The sequence below is a fragment of the Sardina pilchardus genome, chromosome 17 (assembly GCF_963854185.1).
Source record: "Sardina pilchardus chromosome 17, fSarPil1.1, whole genome shotgun sequence".
Taxonomy (NCBI): domain Eukaryota; kingdom Metazoa; phylum Chordata; class Actinopteri; order Clupeiformes; family Clupeidae; genus Sardina; species Sardina pilchardus.
Window position 1 is genome coordinate 21,279,433 of NC_085010.1, and position 20,491 is coordinate 21,299,923.

Genomic DNA, 20,491 nt, shown 5'->3' on the forward strand with positions numbered 1-20,491 from the left:
GAAGGGAAAGGGAACTTTTGATTTGCACCACGTTCAGCCGAAATTGACAACACAACAAACTTGTGTTAATCAGACCAACCGTTATAACTTTAGCAAAACTATAGCCTACTCAGTACACCATGGAAACACCGGAGATCCGTGGTAAACTTTCGCATTGTTTGCCAAAGGTAGGACCTATTTATTGTATTTCAAAGAATGTCCACGTTTAGGGGTAAAACAAGAATTCCATTCCGCGCAGTAATGGCCATAGAAAATAATAACACCAAACGCGTCTAAACATACGACTGCACGATTCCCTGACTTGATTCTTAATTCTGTGACTAATGGATTGGAAGAAGGAAAATATGACAGTACTGAGATATCCTGCTGGAGGAATGAAGGAACGCGTCCAGTTCGCCCAGCAACACGGTGATATCCTTCCCATGACACAAAATCAGATGGTGTCTTACGCAAGCGACGCTCAACAGAGGTACCAGAAAATGTCTCTGTTTTTCCAATATACCAGCAAAGAGGACTCAGGTGAGCAAGTATCACGGTTCCTTGCTACCAATGGCATGCTTGTAGTTGGTAAAGGCCCAAGCAACATAACTCTGTCTTTCAGGGGAAGCCCAGGACGCTACAGATTCAGTGCTAGAGGGTATTGGAGCCATTCCCTCTTCACTGTCTGAGCTCTGCTTTCAAATGCAGCAGAGGATAAAAACGTGTGCTGTTCCATCCCTTTCTCCAGAGGACCAAGAAGCATTAGTGAGTTGAGTTCAAGTCTACAACAATCAGACTCACCTTCTCACACACAAATGTCATATCAGTCGTCATATGCACAGTTAAGTGGTCCTATAGGCTGCTGTTTGTTTCAGCCTAGCCTCGTTTCTCTTTAACATACTGTAGCTTAGATCAAAGGAACTGTAACTTACAGTAACAGTTAACTTGAGACAGAGGAACATGGACTGGACTCTGGAGGCATATTTTTGACTGACCAAACTCGATCTGACAAAGGTCACTGCCTGATGAGGTTTTTGGTGCACTGCAGCTGCAACAGAGTTTGAAATAAATTGGTCATTTGGTTCATTAAAGCCTATTTTTCTGCAGTATGCTTACTAGCAACACACCCTTTTATGCTGGGCAGATAGATGTTCTGTGCTACTCACCGTCTAACCCCCACCCCTGTAGGAGTCGGTGATGACGTCCGAGCTGGGTCTGATCTGGCAGGACCTGCGCGTCTCCAGACCGGACCCCACGCTGACGTGGAGCGAGAACCGGGCGCTGCGGCACAAGACCTTCGGCGAGGTGCTGCGCCTGTGCGAGCAGCTCCACCTGAGCTACACGCACCTGCAGCACAGCCTGAGGCGCCGCGCCGTCTTCACCGACGCCGCCAACCGCAGCCGCCTGGCAGCGCAGATGGCGTCCGACTGCACCAGCGTGTGAGTGGTCAGGGTGGCGTGCGTGTGTGTGTGCCCCTAGCCTTGCTTCCCAGTGGACCGGGCAGCACATGATTTGCTATAGATCCATCTTCAGTAATCAGCTGAACGGAACCTGTGACCAGTCATTGACCTTGTGTGAACTTATGAGTCAGGCTCAATCCCAATACTCTATCTTACCCCTTCCCCTTCCCCCTTCCCCTTGGTGTTGCGCGTTCATGTGAGATCAAGGGCCATCTCAATTCTCATTTTGATCGAGGGGGAGGGGTAAGGTTAAGGGTTAGATACCCCTTAAAACCAAGCAAGTTCGCGGGCTCACTTGAAACCAAGGGGAATGCAAAACACACGGTTACTCTTAGCCTATGTGTCAATTATGTGAATAATTGCTGTAGATCCTGATTTACTGTAGATCCAACTTCAGTGATTTACCATCAGCTGAACAGAACACCAGTATCATATCACCAGTCATTGACTTTATGTGAATTTATAAGTCTTAGCCTATGTGTCAATTATGTGAAGGTGAACAACAGGGATCTGTCAGTATGTGTAGGGTCATTGTCAAGAATTGCCATCCCCATTCATGCGTGTGTCATTTTGGGAAGGACGCAAAGCTGACCTTGTGTGTAAATAGGTCATCAGTATGGCGTCATGAGTTCAGTCCATTATGTTAGACAGACAACAATTCAGACAGAGACTTGACAGTATGCATAGTGCCACCACTCACAACCTTATCCCACGCCTCCTACACATACTGTGTTTTTTGTTTATGTACTACATTATAGCATTGTTTACAAACAAACAATTGTATATCCATGACTGAACACTCACCTCAGTAGTACCTGTCGTGGATGCTTGTGCCCAGGTTGAATGTGCACTCCATCCGACGAGACATTGCTGCAGGGATCAAAGCTGAGCGCAAGGCCAAGGCCAAGGCCAGGAGGTCACCAAAGTCCAGAGAGGAACGCAAGCAGATGGTGCTCAAACTATCCAAAGGGAAGACGTGGGTCTCCAAACAGCACAAAGAGTCTGTCCAGAAAGACATTGCAGAGGTGTGTGTGTGTGTGTGTGTGTGTGTGTGTGTGTGTGTGTGTGTGTGTGTGTGTGTGTGTGTGTGTGTGTGTGTGTGTGTGTGTGTGTGTGTGTCAGGGAAAGAAAGAGAGAGAGAGAGAGACTGGAAGTAATACAATATTTGGAGGAAGATTTAAAACATTTTTTTTTTTTGCTTTGCTTTGTATTGTTGCCACTCAGATCTTCTTGGTATTCAGGCATGTCTGTGGTGCCATCACTATCTGCTGTGCAATGTGTCCTCCAGATCAAGGAGAAGATTGGCTTGATCAGTTTGGAGCATGTGTATGATCTCATGCCCAATCTCCTGGAGAAGACAGTGGACTTCAACAGGAGCAGAACAGAAAAGACAGGTACGTACAGATGCGATGCACAGACATGTCCTCACACACACACACACATATATATATATATATATATATATATATAATATTTGTTACATTTATTTATTATTTTATATTTATTTATGCCTGATTGAGAAATTACCCGTTACCCAAGGTGTGTGTGTGTGTGTGTGTGTGTGTGTGTGTGTGTGTGTGTGTGTGTGTGTGTGTGTGTGTGTGTGTGTGTGTGTGTGTGTGTGTGTGAGAGAGTGTGTGTGTGTGTGTGTGTGTGTGTGTGTGTGTGTGTGTAATCTGATACCCATACCATACCCAGGGGTGTGGAGGGAGTGCTGCCACTGTAAAGCTGCAGTATTGTGGTGGGTTGGTGAAGTTAATCAGTTGGTGAGGTCAAGACAACGGCAGCTCGTGAACACAATCCATTTGGACAGTTTGAGGGAGACACATAATTGCTACACGGCCATGTTTGTGTGGGAACAGTGAACAGTGGGAATGTGAGTGTGCTTCTCTCTGTGTGTGTGTTAGGCCCAGATGAAGCCCTGCCTGTGGTCCCTACTGAGGATGAAGCGTACGATGTCTCTGATGGTCTCTTCACCAGACTCAAGGTAAGGACAATGAGCAGCTTACCCTAATCCTCCCTAAAGTCCATTGTGGCAACTAACAAGCTTTCCACCGATACAGGTACTCTTTCATTATGGCTGTGGTGATACGGTAAACAATATCAAGTGCTTTAGACACATAATGACTCATAGTTATACATACTAACACATAGTATAAAACAATAGTGACACATAGTGACATATAACACATCATATCAGACAATAGTGATGAAAATAGTAAGTGCTATACAATTGTCTTGCATGATCAGGGTGATTTTCAAGCAGCCAGGCTTATTTGTAAACAAACAGCTCCATGTCATTATGTCCACCCTACCCATCCTATTGGTAACACATTTAAAAGACAGTGCTGTACATCCAATATATCTGATAATAGACGGTCAGGTTGAAGCCTTTGCACATGAGCCATGAACTCCCATAACAATTCGAAGCACTGTGTGTCATTCTCTTCAACTGGTTTGCTTTTGGTCGTGTCATTTGGAGGACGTGTGTTTTGGTAAGAAAGCGGAGTCACATACTGTAGATAGTGTTTTGGTTGAAAAGTGGAGACTCACTGTATTTTGGTCAGAAAGCGGAGAGTCGCATAATAAGGTCCACTGTCATTGACATTATCAGCCAATAAGTGATCGGACACAAAGTGGTCAGAAACTTAAGTGGTCAGACACAAAACCCCAAGTGCCAGATACATCTGCTCTGAGCACCGTGTCGTGTCATGTGTGATTAAATGGAGGCCATTCAAACGCTAATCTGTTTCAGGGGTGTAAATCCATGCCGGACCTGAGCAGAGAGACCCTGCTGGACGAGCTGGAGATGGACGCCCCTCCCCCGCGCCCCCAGTCCCCGCTGGTGCTGATGGTCATCAGCAAACCGGTTGTCCAGCAACAGACCTTGAGTATGGCCGATGACCTCAACAGGTGGAGTTTATGCACATGCTACCTCATGTGCTCAATTTGACCTGTGCTCATGTAGAAGATTGTAAAAGTGGCGTCGGTGTGACTGTATGTTGGAAAATTAACATTCTAAAGAATATCTGGGTTCATTCAGAGCCATATAAAGAGAGAGTTGCGACAACTCCATTGACGCTAATGTTCCATATTTTCTCAACAATAGTTCCCGGAAGTTAGGATCGAACACTCGTTAACAGACTGTAAAAGACGGTTATTTTATGATTCTAACGAACAGTCAAAATCGCTTCCGGGAACTATTTGAACTACTTGAAGTTACACGAACCACGTCACAAACCGAATTTTCTGTACCCGAGTTGTCGCAACTCTCTCTTTATATGGCTCTGGGTTCATTGAATTCTACATAGAATTTTAGAACCTTGAATTGTTGCGGAATGGAATCTTGTGTTAAAATGTTCAAAACCCACACCTTTAAAGGTTAAAAGGTTTGATTTGTGATCTAGTGGAGCGAGGAGTTATCATCAACACCATTCTGAACATTGATATTACACAGAGAGTAAACATTTCAAAAGGATTTTTGAAAATCTGTTCAAATGGAGGATATCTGTTGTGCAGTTCAGCATTAGGCCCCCCCACTGTTAAAATGTCATGTGAACTGTCAGTCTCTTTGAATTGGGTTCAAGGAGTAGTAGACACAGTTTATCATGGCCATCTAGAATTGATCACTAATGTAATGACCCATGACCTCTCTGCCGGTAGGGTTGAGTTTGTGAGGACATCAAGGAGTTAATGAGTAGAGAAAAACCTGGGAAACTCTTGTAACTCTTGAGTGTGTGTGTGTGTGTGTGTGTGTGCACTGTAGGTTGCTACAGGATGACTCTTCGCTAGATAACACAGACCCTGATGTGGACATCCCTCCTTTAATCAAAGCACGATCCTACAGAAGCTCCGCTAAACTGCAGAGGCTCCAGGCAGTCTTACAGGCAGGAACCGTCACTCATGAAACCACAACAGTTTTCTTTACCGTTTTTTGCTTTTTATTGTTTTTTTTGTTTTTTTTTTAATTGAATTTCATTATCGTCAAATTACTGACTCTAACTCTGGTTGAGGGGCACAATCGGGTTCCCTTGAATGTCCTGTCAAGCTTTTGTATCTGTTTGAATTTACTATTATGTTTTTTCTATTGTTTATTTAAAGCACATTGAATTATCCCTGTGTATAACATTTCCAACACAAATGAAGTCTTGTATCTCTTACAAGACAAGAGTTCTGTACCTTATATTCTGAGTGTGTGTCCTGAGGTGTTCTTGTCCTTCTCAGAGCCTGAGAGAGAAGAGAGAGCGGCTGACCCAGAGCAGGGTCACCCTGAAGAGGCCCGAGCACCCCCAGGCCGAGGTGGTCAGCGTGCCCATCTCCTCCCACGCCACTGCCCGCCTGGCCGCCGCCCGGGTCTCTGACCGCGTGGCGCCCGAGAAGATCAACGTCAACATGTTCCCGCCGGTCTACGACGATGTCAACAGAGATGTAGGATGCGTACACATTCACAACATGGCACAACACAACACAACACACACAGATTCAGACAAGTGCATATATTTACAGTATGGTTATATACTGTATACACTCTCTCTCTCTCTCTCTCTCTCTCTCTCTCTCCTCTCTCTCTCCCTCTCGCCCTCCCACCTACACGTACCACTGGCAGGCACACAAATATATTAGAGATTGATGATGTATACACTGTGTCTGTTTACATAATGTAGCTTCAGGCCTTTTACAGACACACTCCTGTGTCACACACACGCCAAACACACACAGCAAGCTATGATTGTCCTCTGATTATTATGACGGTCTGTGGCCATGCTACCCTTCCTTGTTTTTAAATCAGATTGAGGCCTCATCAGTACAGTGGATGGACCGCAACCTCTTTACTGGTGCTGAAATAAAGGAGGTCTGTAAAGAGTTGTCCAAAGGCCTGATGCAGAAATACCTCGGCTTTGAAAAGGTAAGACACTGTCTTATGATCATTTCATCACTGAGCGTGTTTACATGCACACTAAAAAACGGGTTTCAGTAGTTTTCTGGTAATTCTAGTGCTCATGTAATAGGAATAAACAATAAACATATATTCATTATCGGTTTACTGCCTTATCGGTTTTAGTGTTTATGTAAACTCACTCATTTGGAACTGTACTGTATGTGTAGTAACAGTTCAAAACAGTCCGGTCGTGTTTCCTCAGGATGACATGATTGAGCCGAGCATGGTTCAGGACAAGCCCCACAGGCTGAAAAAGACTCCCAATCAACTCATCAATTCTGCGCTGAAGAACAACATCTCGAGCAAGTCAGTGCAAGCACACTGGCACCGCAACTGCTTCATCCCTCTGTCTCTTTAAGCTATCCTCTCCAGATACGGAAATGGGTTTAAACATAATCTGGAGACGAGTGATGGGTCCTATTGTGCACTTGAGGTTTGCCATAGGCAGGGTTTTATAACGCCTCAGTATAACAATATGCCTCTGTAGGTGGATTGTGCAGAATAATACAAAACCAAACACCATTGGATATTGGAATTAAAAACATCAGCCAGTCTTCTCTAGTGAATAACATTAGTTAATGTGGATATGGATATTATCTTCACTTTCATACAGGGTAGTTGCAAAAACTGGTTGTGTCCTAAAAGGCATGTTTATTTATATAGCCCATTTGATACATGCCGTAAAAGGGCAATAGTTGAAAATGTAAAGCAGATTGCACTGTAGCATGTTAGAAGTCTATCTCTAGCTATTCCAACCCAGTCCTCTTCTCTCTCTTTCTGTGTGTGCTTGACTCCAGAAAAAGAGCGGAGGCTCCTATGGAGCATAAGAAGCCTTTAGACGTGACGTCGCGTGCCTACACAGCCTGGTTTCTGTGGTGGAAGTCGCACTTGTCCCTGGACGACTTTCTGAGGTACCTCACCACTCAGGTGAGCCCATTCCACTAGAAATCACATTAGACATCATCAAATCATCTGGATGATTTTTTCTCTGAAGGTCCTGCCTGTGTCTGTTGGAAATACCAGACCTTTCCCTATTGAACATGAGAACACACATGTGGATGCTATTTTTTATGTGTTGATATATTTTGTATGTGTTCTTTTTTTGTTGAGTGAATGTGTTTTGTATGCATTCATATTTTGCTGAGTGAAAGTAATTTGTATGTAGTATGTACACATACCCGTAATTTCCCGACTATTAGCCGCGGCTTATTCATTGATTTTGCTAAATTTCTTCAGCTATGAGGTTAATACAGGGGGGCGATTAATATGGTGTTAATATGGTTTTGCTTCTTTTAACTTGCATAAAACACTGACCTGCGGCTTATACACAATGCGGCTTATATGCGGGAAATTACTGTATTTTGTCGAGTGAGTCGCATCTGGACTCACCTGGCCTTGTTGTGTCTTGTGTCGTGTGTCGTGTGTCGTGTGTCGTGTGTCGTGTGTCGTGTGTGTTGTGCAGGAGTTGGACTACCTGGCCGTGGTGTTCCAGCTGCTTGACAACGAGACCAAGAAGGACAGTGAGGAGGACAAGAGAAAGGCCCTGCAGCAGCAGAGGGATGAGAAGAAAAGGTAAACAAAGCCCCATTTCTCTAGGTCATCATCTCTCTACTCATCTATGGTAGTCTGGCAACCTCACTACACTTCACCACAGTTCATTTTCATGGTGGCACAGTTGCTTAACTGATATTCATGATCACCAGTGAATGAATTTGGTTTTTAGCAAGTGCAGTTGCAGTTCCCCTCTGGTCCCACGCGAGGGCGCTAGCGAGCAAGTGCTGAGTGAATGCAGGTCTATGGAGCTGTGCCTCTCAAAATCTACTTTTCTTGGGATATGATTTTTTTGCCTAGAAATGTTAATGTTGCATTTGGAAGGGGGGAAGGGAGCAAAGAAAATGGACACTGCTGAGCATTATAGTTTTTAAGGTCACTTATGTGTTCTAAAAAGCCTTAGTACTCTCTCAGTCAAATTTAGCTGTCTAGCTCCATATTGCGCTTGCTTGCAGAACTGCAACAGATAGCAGGTAGAATGGAGTTTATAGATAGAGAACCTACCTATAGCTTACTCGTTATTTGTTTTTTTCGTTTTTTTTTTTAAAGGTATACTAAAAGTTACTAAATATATTAAATGTTACCCTCTCCATCTCTAGGAGTAAGAAATAGACTGAACTCTTTCCTCTTGACACTAAAAGCTATTTTCACTAATATCTTAATCTTATATATATATTTATATACTGTATATAATCTTATAAAATATATATTTTACTGTGGTGCACTTTCCCTTTCCCATTATAGAGCTCGAACTGAGAAGATCGAGGCTCTGAAGAGGATGAAGCAGGAGTATGTCATGGGTGTATGGAATGTGAACAGCGTCTTGTTGGGGGGGCTCTGGAAAGACCCAGTCCTGGAAGGCAAGTCACACCAGCACCTGCCTCTTTAGTCTTCTGACTTCTGCATGACAGCTGTTAGGCTGCACGTGCATTGTTATTTAAACCTGTTCAGCAACCTGTCAACTGTGTGATTACAAAGTCAAGGACATCATGGATTCAAATGCTTATTGTTGTGTATTGGATAGTGCAGGGAGTCTGACTGAGTTAGACTGTAGTGTGTATCTATCTACAAGTAACTGTACTTGAAATGTAATTATTACACCATGCAAAGGTTGTCATCATAGTTCAGTCCAGTTTCTCTGGTATGTGTGTTGGTATGTGTATGCCATAAATGCATATTTTGTATGTATGTACAGTATGCATTGGATATACAGTATTGTATTTGTGCACTATGTGTGTTTGAGCTTGTATCTGTTGTGCTGTGTTTCCTAGAGGAAAACAGTCCAGATGAGGAAGACGCTTCAGTAGAAATACAGGTATAGTGATTTCTCCAAATCCTTGTTGTGGATTTTCTGAGGGCTTTCAGATAGAAAAGATTCTCTCAGTTATTACCTCTGCCAGGGTTTGTGTTTTGGTGAGTCATGGGGTGGATCCACCAATGTAGTTCCACTTTTGCTAAATTGTGACATTGGTGGAGGTCTAATGTTGTGAATGACAGCATATTGTACACTAATGCTGTTGAGGGGATACCAGGTATAATGAAATGTATAGGAAGAGGGAGTTAAAAAGACGTATTAAAGATAAGAAGTTCCTGTAATTAAATGATTATGGCTGAATTATTCCACCAGGACATTTTAATTAGAAAAAGATTATTAAAACGCTCATATTTTCAGTCCATATTGTCCATTGTTTTTGTGTTATGAAATTGTATGCTAGGAAATTGAGTCGTTATGTTCAACTGCTGTGGGTACTAATGCAGCTACATCATGCCCCGTAGTTCTTGGAAAAAAATGTGGTCGACCAGGAGCAGAGAGACGCACCGCTACAAGTGGACTCGGACCAGCTGATGGCCCGTCTGGAGCGGATCTGGGCGGTTCTGTGCCTGCCGGACAGGCTTCGACTGGACATGGCCATCAAGTACAGCTCCCAAGCATACAGAGACCAGCAGGAGAAGGTACGGGACTAAACGTGCGATTTCTTCTACTTTATAGTAGAGTAGGAACAGGAATATCACTAATATCTGAACAGCACAGAGTGTTATTTATTTGGCACTTATGCAAAGTACAATATGTATGAAATGCTGAGTGTGAGTGTGAGTGTGTGTGTGTGTGAGTGTGTGCGTGTGTGCGTGTGTGCGTGTGTGCGTGTGTGCGTGTGTGTGTGTGTGTGTGTGTGTGTGTGTTATTCTAGGCCATCGTTGCATGGGAGCAGGCTGCTCGTCTGATCCAGCAGAGAGAGATGGTTCTGTCTAAACTGGAGTTATTTGAGTGGGAGGCATCGGATCCCAACCGATTCTTCCATCCAGGTTCAAGGACAAAATTCTGATTTTACTGTAATCAATTACCCTGTAATTACTGTAATCAATTACCCCCCCCCCCAAAAAAAAAAAAAAACAACAAAAAAAAAAAACAATCACACACCCAACCACGTCATTTTTGTAAGTCGTTTTGGATAAAAGCATCTGCTAAAGGAATACATGTGAATTCAAACATTACCCATCCATGCACCTCCCACACTCAGGCTACCCAGGCACGTCCAACGCCAGGATGAGTGAGTCTAAACAGAGAGAGGAGATGAACACACAGATCACCTCGCTGGAGAGAGATCTATCCAAGATCATCAGCGAGATCTCAGACTGCTTCAGAGACACTGTCACCTACAAAGTGAGTGCATCTGATAAAGCCATGTTATCACACACACACAGATGACTTTAGTGCCGCAATGTGTACAACTGGACTCTGTGACTGATTTCCCATAAAGTTGGTGGATCCATTTATTTACCCACTATGTTTTGAACTGAACTGAGATAAAACAATGTTGATGGTATTTACATTCTGCCTTCATATCCACTCCTTATGATAAAGACATAAGGCTACCTAATTAAGCACTATGAAGTTGGATATTTATAAAGCACACGTAATGCCTTTATACAAAATACTGTAAAGTTGATAATAAATTACCAAAGCAATGCTTCTATGAAACAGATAAGACAAACTACCTCATTTTATGAAACTGTATGAAGTGACTGATAAAACAAACAAACAAACAAACAAACAAAAAATCCAAAAGTATGTGACTTGTATGTTGAATTTTGTACACAAACCCTTTGTTGTGATAGGGCCGGCCCTACCGGGAGAAGATGCGCTGGGACCGCACGGAGATGCTCTACTGGCTGCAGCAGGAGCGGCGGGTCCAGTCTCTGGAGAGGGTGGTGACCAGGAAGGGCCTCCTGCCCACCCGACTGGCCCCTCTGGAGCTGGCCCACACCCACCCCACCCCACAGACGTGCAGCAGCCCCAAGGATCAGATGTTGTATAGAGAGAAATTACAGCCCTCACCGTCAATCAGTCATATTCAACTTTGTGTCTCCAAATTAAAATTGAGTAGTGTTACTAAATAAATACACAAACATGTATCAACAGTAGGCCTATTGTTTTCTTACTTTTGTTTGCAATTCTCTATGATTTCACTGTCTTATCTTGAATATATTATGATATATTATATATCACATAAGCATAGATGGATTGCCTATGGATAATGCTATTTGCTTGGCTGATTTTTTGTGATTTCTCTGCGATCATAATGATTGTCTTACTTATCTTTTATTTTCTACTAAACATATGTTTATATATTTATGGCTCATACCTATATGTGCCACATAAAGCATAAGCATCGAAAGTATATGACTGGCCAGTGGAAGACTCAATCAGAGGATAAAGTTGTTGAAAGCCAAGGATTGACTCAGTTCTCTCACTTAATTTCTGCACATTGTACCTGTAGGGTGTAGGCCATTGGCCAACTGACACCTGTAAGAGGTCATACACCAGCAATAATTCTACAGTTTGCTGCCGTCCTGTCATTTGTAGGTCATATTTGTGGTTACTGATTAATCTTGTTTGCCCGATGAGGTATGGACAGTGTGTCCTGTTCTTACCGCTAGGCGGCCCACGTCTTCTCTGCCTGGTGACAGCTCGTTCATATCACACCCTGTCACGTGTTAAGAGGCGCGATTCTTATTGGATCGATGACGCCGGGGAAGTTGTTTTTGTTAGAGAGCAAGGAAGCTTTCCTTTCAAATTGAGATAGGTGGCAAACAAGCCCGAGACACAATTTAGAGGAATTGAAAGGATTTTGATAACCACACTGGTGGTTGTGGGTTAAGACCAGGAGTTCACCCGTAAGATCACAAGTTCGCCCGTAAGTTTCTCTGCTTTTACACGTCTTTGTCAACTCTTATCTCATTGTTATCACTGTCTTGGAATGATAATGGAGTGTCATGTAGAATCAATCAATGAGGAGTTGTGATCAAACATATATGGGCATTTCTGGGCGTTTAGAGTGTTTTTAGGAGGTACCACGTAGGCTACACCGTGCTGTTGGAGATGCAAACAAACCTGTATCGCTATTGAGATCACCTAAGGAGCTGGGTCAAGGGTTATAAAGGTGTTTTGTCGTATAATGAAAGAAAGCACGGTTTGTTTTAGCTATCCACGTGTGCTCACTTATGGAATAAAGTGGCTATCAATTTGGTAACGGGCTATTTGATGTCTTTAGAGCTCTGTATCAGAGGTGCCAAGTGTTGAGTTGTCTATCCAAAGTAGCCTAAAGTGCCTGTTTTGAGATTATTAACTGATGGTCAAATCAACCAAAAATCTCATATTTGCACCTCCAAGTGGTCTGTGACGTGACTTTGTGTGAAAGAATAAGGATAAAGCTATAACCGATAACACGAAAGTTCAGTTATCTTTTTGCCACTTCCTGTATTGCACTGCTGCTAATTGACAGGTAAATGTCAACGTCAGCTAAAGATAACTGTTGAAACTAAATGTTTCCCCACTGTTTTTGTGATGATTTCTGTCACTTGTATAGCTTCTTCAAAGACATTAATGTGTTGTCTTTGAGTTATCAAAGGTATTATCAGGCGGTAGTTTCAGTTTTTGTTTTACCAGGTGACTCAATTTTGTTTTTGCTCGGTCATGCATGAATTGACGTGTACAGTAACTAAAGTTCCCAAGCTACCAGCAACGCTGGTTTCACAATTACACTCTATTGTTCCTCCGAATTACTCTTTCAAGAGGCTGCATGTCCTACGGCACGTCTTCCTGTAAGGATGGAGGAACGGGCTCGGAGCTGTTTGCTGCGCTCTCGGTCAAGCTTGGAGGCGGACATCAAAGCGGACTACCTGATGGATCATATGGTCACTGATGGTGTACTGACCATGGACGAGGAAGAGAGGGTCCGGAACAAGGTAGGTGGCCCAGGCCTGATGTGTGTGAGAAATGAATTAGTGGTTGCTGACTGGTGATTAAAATGAAGTGTGTGTGTGTGTGTGTGTGTGTGTGTGTGTGTGTGTGTGTGTGTGTGTGTGTGTGTGTGTGTGTGTGTGTGTGTGTGTGTGTGTGTGTGTGTGTGTGTGTGTGTGTGTGTGTGTGTGTGTGTGTGTGTGTGTACCAGAAAATAAATAATGGGTGAAAAGGAAAGTGTGTGTGTGCGTGTTTTCATTAGTGTTGGTCAGCCACAGCCACTCATGGTGATAGTAAGTGTCCACCTCTCCCTCTTGCTTTTAGCCCACTAGGAAAGAGAAGGCCGCTGCCCTGCTGGAGGTTCTCCTTCGGAAGGACAACCGCGCTTACATCTCCTTCTACAACGCCCTGATCAGGGAGAGCTATGGAGACCTGGCCAGCCTGCTCCATTCAGACCTGCCGCTGCTCTCTCCCGAGGGCGAGAAGAGCTTCTCGGATGGCGGCACTGCTCTGGGTAAGCAAGCACCAATGTTATTATCGATAGGCACACAAGTGTGCTGTATCTTCGAAGGGATCCTGTTCATGTTGGCCAGGACATGTAAAGACATGTTGAGCTTAGACTTCTTAGGAAGAAGTCTATTTTGATGAAATACAGTACATGCCCCCATCGTATAACCACAGGCATCGCTAGTACTGACATGCTAGTTTGATACTGCACTTATTCTCATTGACTAAAAGTTTGTATCTTCAAAAAAAATTAAAAAAAATGTCTCTTTTAAGAGGGAGAAATGTCCTCCATGAGGCCTTTAGTCATGACCTATTATGAACCCAGCTGAACCGCATATTTTGGACCAACTTGACTGCACATTGTTCAAACTTTAATAAGTCGTCTGACCAGGGTAAGTTGTGTCGGGACAGTCAACGATTGCTTGTGGGCAAGCTTAGTTTGCATCAGACTTAAGAGGATTATACAGTTGTTTGTTTTGTAGTTGTCACTACAGTGTGAAGTCAATTGGACTTACAGTCTGCCAAGTAATCAGACAGGTGTTGAATCATCGATGAAGCATTTTACTGTATATTCACATGTCATAAGATGTTGATGTGTGTGTGTGTGTGTTTGTGTGCGTGTTTGTGTGCGTGTGTGTGTCCACCCTGCAGTCCAGGGTGTCTTGAGTGAGGGTGGTGTGCCCCAGAGACCCATGGTGTTTGTGAGCCGGCCCTCGCTGCTCAACCAGGTGCGGGCCAAGCTGTACCAGCTGCAGGCCGGGCCCGGGTGGGTGACGGTCTACGGCATGGCCGGCTCCGGCAAATCCGTCCTCGCTGCCGAGGCTGTGAGGGACCATGCCCTCATCACAGGTAAACTCAGTCAAAACAACACAGCTGCACTACACTTGTATTGATATTACCTGAAGTACACATTTAAATAACATGACTTGGATGACACAACATGGCATGAGTAGATTAATAGTGTATTGGAAAAGAGTTCTTCTTATGTTTTATTCACATTTGCGTACCACATGGTTGATGTTCAGACACCACCTGTGTGAAGTGATTATTGAAATGATTTGGATTTGTTGCTCAAAAATGGTAAAGCTCTTTATGTGACACACTGAGGAAGGCAGAGCGCCGAAATGCGTCTGTGTGAATAAATGGTGATTGCTTATGCATAGTGCGGCCTGTTTTCTTGTTTTCAATGATAGTTTATAAAAAAATGTATAAGTCTTGAGTGAAGCCTGCTCCTACCTTTACGAAAGCTCTTTATGTAAAATATCTTTGTGTAATCTTCATACATCCATTATTACATACACTACATACATACATGGACATGTTGTTGTGTTTATTATTCTTAAAAATAACCCCGACGCGCGCCCCCCTCTGTCCCACCCAGAGTGTTTCCCTGGTGGGGTGCAGTGGGTATCGGTGGGGCAGGAGCGCTCGGACCTGCTGGTGCGGATGCAGTCGCTGTGCTTCCGTCTGGAGCAGAGCCAGAGTCCGGAGTCGTGTCACCGGCCGCCGTGCTCCCTGGAGGAGGCCAAGGAGCGCCTCCGCTTCCTCATGCTGCACAAGTACCCCAGGTGAGGCAGCGACACACACACAGACACACACACACACACACACACACACAGACACATACGCACACACACACACACACACACACACACACACACACACACACACACACACACACATGCAGTCATAAAAACACACACACACACACACACACACACATGCAGTCATAAAAACACACTCAGTCATATCCTACTCCTGGCTATAGTCTCTGCACGGTAGCTGAAATGTTACTGTAGCTGAAGTGTTACCGTATATGTTATTATTTTTATAAAACAGATGAAAAAATATAGAGGGATCATCATACGTCCCCATCTGGTCCCTACTGGTCCTACAAGTCATTTGGTTGCAGAATTATACTTGAGTTTATTTATCAGTTTGAGTTTTTGTAGTTCTTTTGTAGTACTTTTTGGTCTTCTTTTTGTTTTTTGTTTTTAGTTTCATACATGTCCTCATCAGTGTTAACTCTGTAAGGTTATCTTCTCCATTCTAGCGGTTGAATTTGGTTGAGGTGATGTCCAGTAATATTTCAAGAACATTTTGCCATACTGAACTTGAATCTTAACAGATTAAGTAAATTTTCTGAAACAAATTTCACACTTTGTGCATACAAAAAAATGTGCTTTATAAATAAAATGACTTGACTTGACTTGACTTGAATAAAAATATAGGGGGATCATACGTGCCCACCTGGTCCTTACTGGTCCTATGAGTCATTGGGTTTCAGAATTATATTTGAGAAATGAATCTAGGAGAAGTAGTGAAGTTCACCAGAAATGTGGCATCTGGTATGGGTTTAATTGATGTTATGATGATCTTTGTCAGCCATCTGCTGCTCCTTTGTGGCTTTGTGTGGCAGTCCAGAAACGGGCCTCCGGCTCGGCCTCCTCCTTCCTGTCTCCAGCCTCTGGCCTCAACACTGTCTCTCTCTCTTTCACTCCATTCGTCCTTTTGTAGCTAAACAAATTGAAGGAGCATTTTATTAAAATGAACTGCTGAACCATTTTGATGTTTTAAATGTGAGCTCACTTTTTGCATAGCCCACTTATTGTTCAAGTCAGGTGTTGGTGATGCAAGGCTACTCCTTACACCTTATGGGAGCAGATGTAGTCTACTCACCCGGAGTCGAGTCCACTTCCAACTCTTTGTCCAGGAATGTGTCCAGGTCATCCAGGACATTTAGGACTTCAGTGATCTCCATGGGCATAGTGCGTTCTTTTTCATTGACGTTGTTGTCCAGTTCGGTATTGCAAGGCTGGACCTCCTTTGCCTCATTTATTAGGAAACTTTGCAGTTCTGATTTTCTTTTGTATTTCCTTTTAATTTCATCCTCGTCGTCTTCAGTGTTACTTCTCAAAGTCTCCAGTTCATTCAAAGCAGACAGGACATGTTCAGGGAGCTCATCTTCGAAAGTCCTCTTGTCCAGTCCATTATTGTCATGCTCAATCTTATTTTTTAGCTCCTTTGTCAGGAGCTTTTGTAGTATCTTTTTGGTCCTCTTTTTGTTTTTCTTTTTAGTGTCATCCATGTGTTCATCAATGTTGACTCCAAAAGTCTCTAATTCTCTTTTCAATTCAACCAGTCCGTATTTTTTTACGTGTCTCTTAATTTGTTTGTCTCCGTTCTGCCGTGCTGCCAGGCAGCAGGCTAAAAACCAGCAAAACTTCATTGAAATAAGATCGCTAGAAGTCACTGTTTGAATATCAAATGATCAACAAATCTGAAACCAGCCAACTTCTACACAAACTCAAGCAAAAGTGAACAAAAATTACAGATTACCCTTTGCAGTGTTCTATGGCATCATGAAGTTGCCTAGTCACCTTTGTGATCCTAACGGAGTGGTCTGACATCAGACTATTGTTACCAGTTCAATGCATCATTCAATGGAATCTTTGTCAATGGAATCTTTGTTTGTGGTTTATTTATTTAACATCTTTCATACTAAGTGTCCTATTATATGTAAGAAATTAAAATGATTATTCAAATTTGAATAAAAAAGATAGGAGGATGATTCATTGCCACCTTACCAGAACAGTTAGTTAGAAGTCATTAGGTAGGAAAATTATGCTTGTTTGTGGATCTTTGAAAGGTGGTAAATAATAACCACCACCTCCTGTATAACACCCACTCATACACACTTATCAGTCTGCAGAAACCATGTTAAGGGGGCCAAGCACAAGAAAACCAACATGTAATGACATCTGTCAGAGAACATTTGCTATATGGTTTTAATCAGACCTGTCCTCTTATTATTATCATCATTCATTTGAATTAGTCATTGTTGCTGATGCAAAGTAGACCGTCTATTACTGAATATCAAGACAGTAAATTAGAAATCATTATGAGTTATAAAGGATAAGTTATAACAGTTATTTAAGTAATATAGCATGAGTGGGATTAGTAATGGATATTCTCACGGATGTTTTTCGACTGTAGTCACGAAGCCGGAGGCCGAGTGCCGCAGGCAGTAACATCCGTGTGAATATCCATTACCAATCCTACGATCATGACTCGTGCTTTATTGCTTTTATACAACAATTCGACCACAAACTAAATAATCTGAGAACACCCATTATTGTTTAAAAAAAATTCTATTTCGACTTCGTTTTAAGCATAAAAAAATAGTTATATTTTCAATAGACAGCATCTTGCCACGTAACCAACATGCCAGATCCCATTTTCTACTTAATCTACTCACCCAGTGTAGCGATAAATTCCAAATCCTCTCTTGCACATCATTTTCAAAAGGCAAAATGCAGTATTTTATTTTGATACATGACATGTATCCGATGCATTTTGACAGTCATGTTCAAATTAGCAGTGGTCTCTTAGTTTTGAATATGACCATCAACTCATTTGAATGTCACACATCAGAAAACTGTGCAGTGGTCTCTTAATTTTTTCCAGAGTTGTATATGCTATATTTGAAATATGAATAGAAGTAGAACATGAAGAATTATATTTGGCTGCACACATGTATGCTCTGTATTTCAAATGTATTCTATTCTATGTCAAATTAATAAATGTAAGTAAATGTCATATTGTATACTGTGGAAAACACACACACACACACACACACACACACACACACACACACACACACACACACACACAAACCAACACTCATGTCTGACACAGACTCTCATGATAAGCACATGCCTCCTCTGTGTCACCAGGTCTCTTCTCATTCTGGATGATGTGTGGGACAGCTCTGTCCTCAAGCTCTTTGACATCCAGTGCAGAGTCCTCCTAACCACCAGGGACAGAAGTCTGGCCGACTCCGTCAGCGGTAACCGCCTTCTTCTCTGTTCTCCCCTGACATGTCTACAGTAATTTCCCGCATATAAACCGCATTGTGTATAAGCCACAGGACAGTGTTTTATGCAAGTTAAAAGAAACAAAACCATATTAACACCATATTAACTGCCCCCCCTGTATTAACCTCATAGCTGAAGAAATTTTGCAAAATCAATTTATAAGCCGCGGTTAATAGTCGGGATATTACAGTAACAATATTTTGGGACATGGTAAAGTGTCCTGCAGCATTGAATACATCTGGATTTTTTTGTCATCCTCTGAAGGCATGTTCCTGTGCAAAAGTCTGCAGTGCACACAAATATGCATACAATATATTTCCGTAGTGCAGTATGTATTTGAACGAATGTTCTTTACCCTATAGTGTTTTTAAGTTGCATGTTTTGCTTTTTGTTTTTGTTTGAACACATATCATATCCAATAATAATAATAATAATAATAATACTTTTTATTTATAATGCACTTTACATCAGTGATCTCAAAGTGCTACAAGTTAAAAACAAAATAAGATGAGCAGTATAATGAGAAAGAAAAGATAAAAAAAGAAAAAGGTTTAAGAAACATCTAAAGTGGACCAAAAGCTTTGCTAAAAAGAAATGTCTGTATGACATGTTTATATTGTGTTTATGAATATGTATTTTTATGAATATGTGTTTATTTTTTTTTGTTATCAACTGTTTATTGAGTTTCATAAACAGGGGGGGGGGAGGGGGGGGAGGGGGGGGGTGGCAAGACGGTTACATGAAAGCTAGATAGTAAACCATACACATGGTAAGAGAGTGGAAATAAAAATAAGTAGAAAATAGAAAATACAAGATCATTACGTTAATATGTGTTTATGTTGATGTGTCATGGACTGTGCAGGCCAGCGGTACGAGGTGGCTGTGGAGAGCGGTCTGGGGGAGGATAAAGCCCTGGAGGTGCTGGCTCTCTTCGTCAGCATGAAGCCCCAGAGGCTGCCCGAGCAGGCACGCAGCATAGTCAAGGAGTGCAAGGGTGAGTTCAGACTCTGGACAGAGTGCAAAGTACAGAGGAACACATGCTCAATCGACACTAGCACATGGCCTCTGTTGGTTTCATACATGAGCAAATGAGGAAGTGTGAGATTGTGGAGTGGAGCACTTCAAAGCACTTGTGGAGTACTTCAAAGTCATCTCCCATGGGGAAGTGACACCTCTGCATTAGGACAAATCTCACATTGTTTTTGAGCTCTCTATCACATGTCTTGAAAAAAAAAATGGCTTGTTTCATGTAAATATTTGTCTTATGAAAATATTTGTCAAAAGGACAAGGACATGTCTCAAAGAATTGAGTGGTCCTACATACAGTTAAACAAAAAAATTATGCATCCCAAGAGCGCTACTTGGGAACAAATAGAAAGCTTGAAATTCTCAGTACTTCCCTCTAAAAAGAGAAATGACAGTTTCTGCTACACAAGCACAGAACTTTTTTTTCGTGCGTCTGAATAAAAAAAAGTTATTAATCAGATAACCATTGCTCCGTAGTTCGTTTGTTTGCACTTTGGACTTATGGAGCATAGCGTTTAGTTCAGGCAGGCCACGGAGTCACGCCCAGCAACTGGGCTTACTGCTCAGCTGACTACCCAGCTGACTATCCAGCTGATTACCCAGCTGATCACTCGCTCTTATGTTGGTGGACATCATTCAGGGCACCCTCTTTAAGCTGCCGCAGGCTGTTTACTCTTGCCACTTTCTCTGCAAGCCTTTTTGCAACCCACCTTGCAATCCACTCCATCTCCTTCTTATACAGCTGACTTATTATCAATGTCTAGTTGTTGTCATTGATGTCTGGTCTGTTCTGTACCCTATGGGGGGGTTTATCTGGCTGCCCCTTCTGCCTTACGTTTTCAATGTTTGCTCGTGGAAGGGCAGGGGGCTCCCAGAACAGAGCCATACCACCAAGTGAAGCATTTAGTAA

The 20,491-nt window shown here is 42.6% G+C and overlaps 2 protein-coding genes across 2 annotated transcripts in view; both read left to right on the plus strand.

Annotated features, from left to right (window-relative positions):
* The first annotated feature begins 10 nt into the window (after positions 1-10).
* ccdc87 (coiled-coil domain containing 87) lies at positions 11-11,328 on the plus strand. Its single transcript, XM_062517892.1, has 20 exons — positions 11-167; positions 336-519; positions 602-744; positions 1,168-1,418; positions 2,278-2,464; positions 2,728-2,833; positions 3,347-3,426; positions 4,195-4,352; positions 5,206-5,326; positions 5,664-5,867; positions 6,229-6,345; positions 6,581-6,684; positions 7,176-7,305; positions 7,841-7,950; positions 8,674-8,789; positions 9,201-9,244; positions 9,706-9,882; positions 10,119-10,233; positions 10,449-10,591; positions 11,047-11,328. The coding sequence occupies exons 1-20, from the start codon at positions 120-122 to the stop codon at positions 11,326-11,328; spliced, it is 2,820 nt and encodes a 939-aa protein (XP_062373876.1). The 5' UTR covers positions 11-119.
* Positions 11,329-11,992: 664 nt separating this feature from the next.
* The window catches only part of apaf1 (apoptotic peptidase activating factor 1), a 51,566-nt gene continuing 43,067 nt past the window's right edge, over positions 11,993-20,491 (plus strand). The window contains exons 1-7 of the mRNA XM_062518152.1: positions 11,993-12,125; positions 13,004-13,176; positions 13,496-13,685; positions 14,330-14,527; positions 15,060-15,246; positions 18,415-18,527; positions 19,418-19,549. Of these exons, the coding sequence (XP_062374136.1) occupies positions 13,039-13,176; positions 13,496-13,685; positions 14,330-14,527; positions 15,060-15,246; positions 18,415-18,527; positions 19,418-19,549 (958 nt within the window). The 5' untranslated portion in view covers positions 11,993-12,125; positions 13,004-13,038. The remainder of the gene's footprint in view (positions 12,126-13,003; positions 13,177-13,495; positions 13,686-14,329; positions 14,528-15,059; positions 15,247-18,414; positions 18,528-19,417; positions 19,550-20,491) is intronic.

Coding starts and splice junctions, on each gene's coding strand:
- ccdc87 (XM_062517892.1), top strand. CDS start 120: ATGGAAACACCGGAGATCCGTGGTAAACTTTCGCATTGTTTGCCAAAG. Junction 5,327..5,663: donor GGCTCCAGGCAGTCTTACAG/GCAGGAACCGTC, acceptor TGTCCTTCTCAG/AGCCTGAGAGAGAAGAGAGA. Junction 9,883..10,118: donor ACAGAGACCAGCAGGAGAAG/GTACGGGACTAA, acceptor GTGTTATTCTAG/GCCATCGTTGCATGGGAGCA.